This window comes from Phaethon lepturus, unplaced genomic scaffold (assembly GCF_000687285.1).
Source record: "Phaethon lepturus isolate BGI_N335 unplaced genomic scaffold, ASM68728v1 scaffold31527, whole genome shotgun sequence".
NCBI classification, from domain to species: domain Eukaryota; kingdom Metazoa; phylum Chordata; class Aves; order Phaethontiformes; family Phaethontidae; genus Phaethon; species Phaethon lepturus.
In genome coordinates, this window is record NW_010550295.1 from 1 (window position 1) to 544 (window position 544).

The 544-nt window shown below is 48.9% G+C and overlaps 1 protein-coding gene across 1 annotated transcript in view; it reads left to right on the plus strand.

Moving 5' to 3' along the window:
• Positions 1-481: 481 nt before the first annotated feature.
• Positions 482-544, plus strand: part of RUVBL1 (RuvB-like AAA ATPase 1) — a gene marked incomplete at its 5' end in the record, with an annotated part of 16,473 nt that continues 16,410 nt past the window's right edge. The window contains one exon of the mRNA XM_010290523.1: positions 482-544. This exon is cut by the window's right edge and continues 45 nt beyond it. Within this exon, the coding sequence (XP_010288825.1) occupies positions 482-544 (63 nt within the window).

A 544-nucleotide genomic window follows, 5' to 3' on the forward strand; every position in this document is an offset into this window, starting at 1 on the left:
GACGCTCCCCGGGGTCTCTGCAGCCTCCGCCCCAGCTGAGGTGGAAGCCTCAGGGGCCCCGGGCAGCGCGGGGGCCAGGTCCGGGCTGCGTTGGGTGTCCTTCTAAGTCCCGTTAGTGAGTGAAAGTCTCTGCCTGGGCTCCTCCGTGTATTCTGCTGCTGTGTGAGAAGCGATGGGGGCAATCATAGCTACTCCTTGCGCCGCTACTTTGCGTTAGCCGGCGACAAGGGCTGGTGACTGTCTCCGGCTCTTAGGTTGGGTTTTGTTGTCGGTGATATATATTTTTTTTCAGTGTCAGCGTCAGATAAAATGATTGTAGGAAGTAGGTTTTTCTGATCTTGCCTTGTTTTTTGTATGCATAAAATTGAAATCGTCTTTTATTTTGTGGGGCTCACAAGACCTAATACTTATAGTAATAGCGGAACAAAAGATATTATAGCAATACTTTTAACAACAGTGTAAATACTTATTTAACTTATAGGCTTGTGGGGTGATAGTGGAACTAATCAAAAGCAAGAAAATGGCTGGGGGAGCGGTGGCGGTG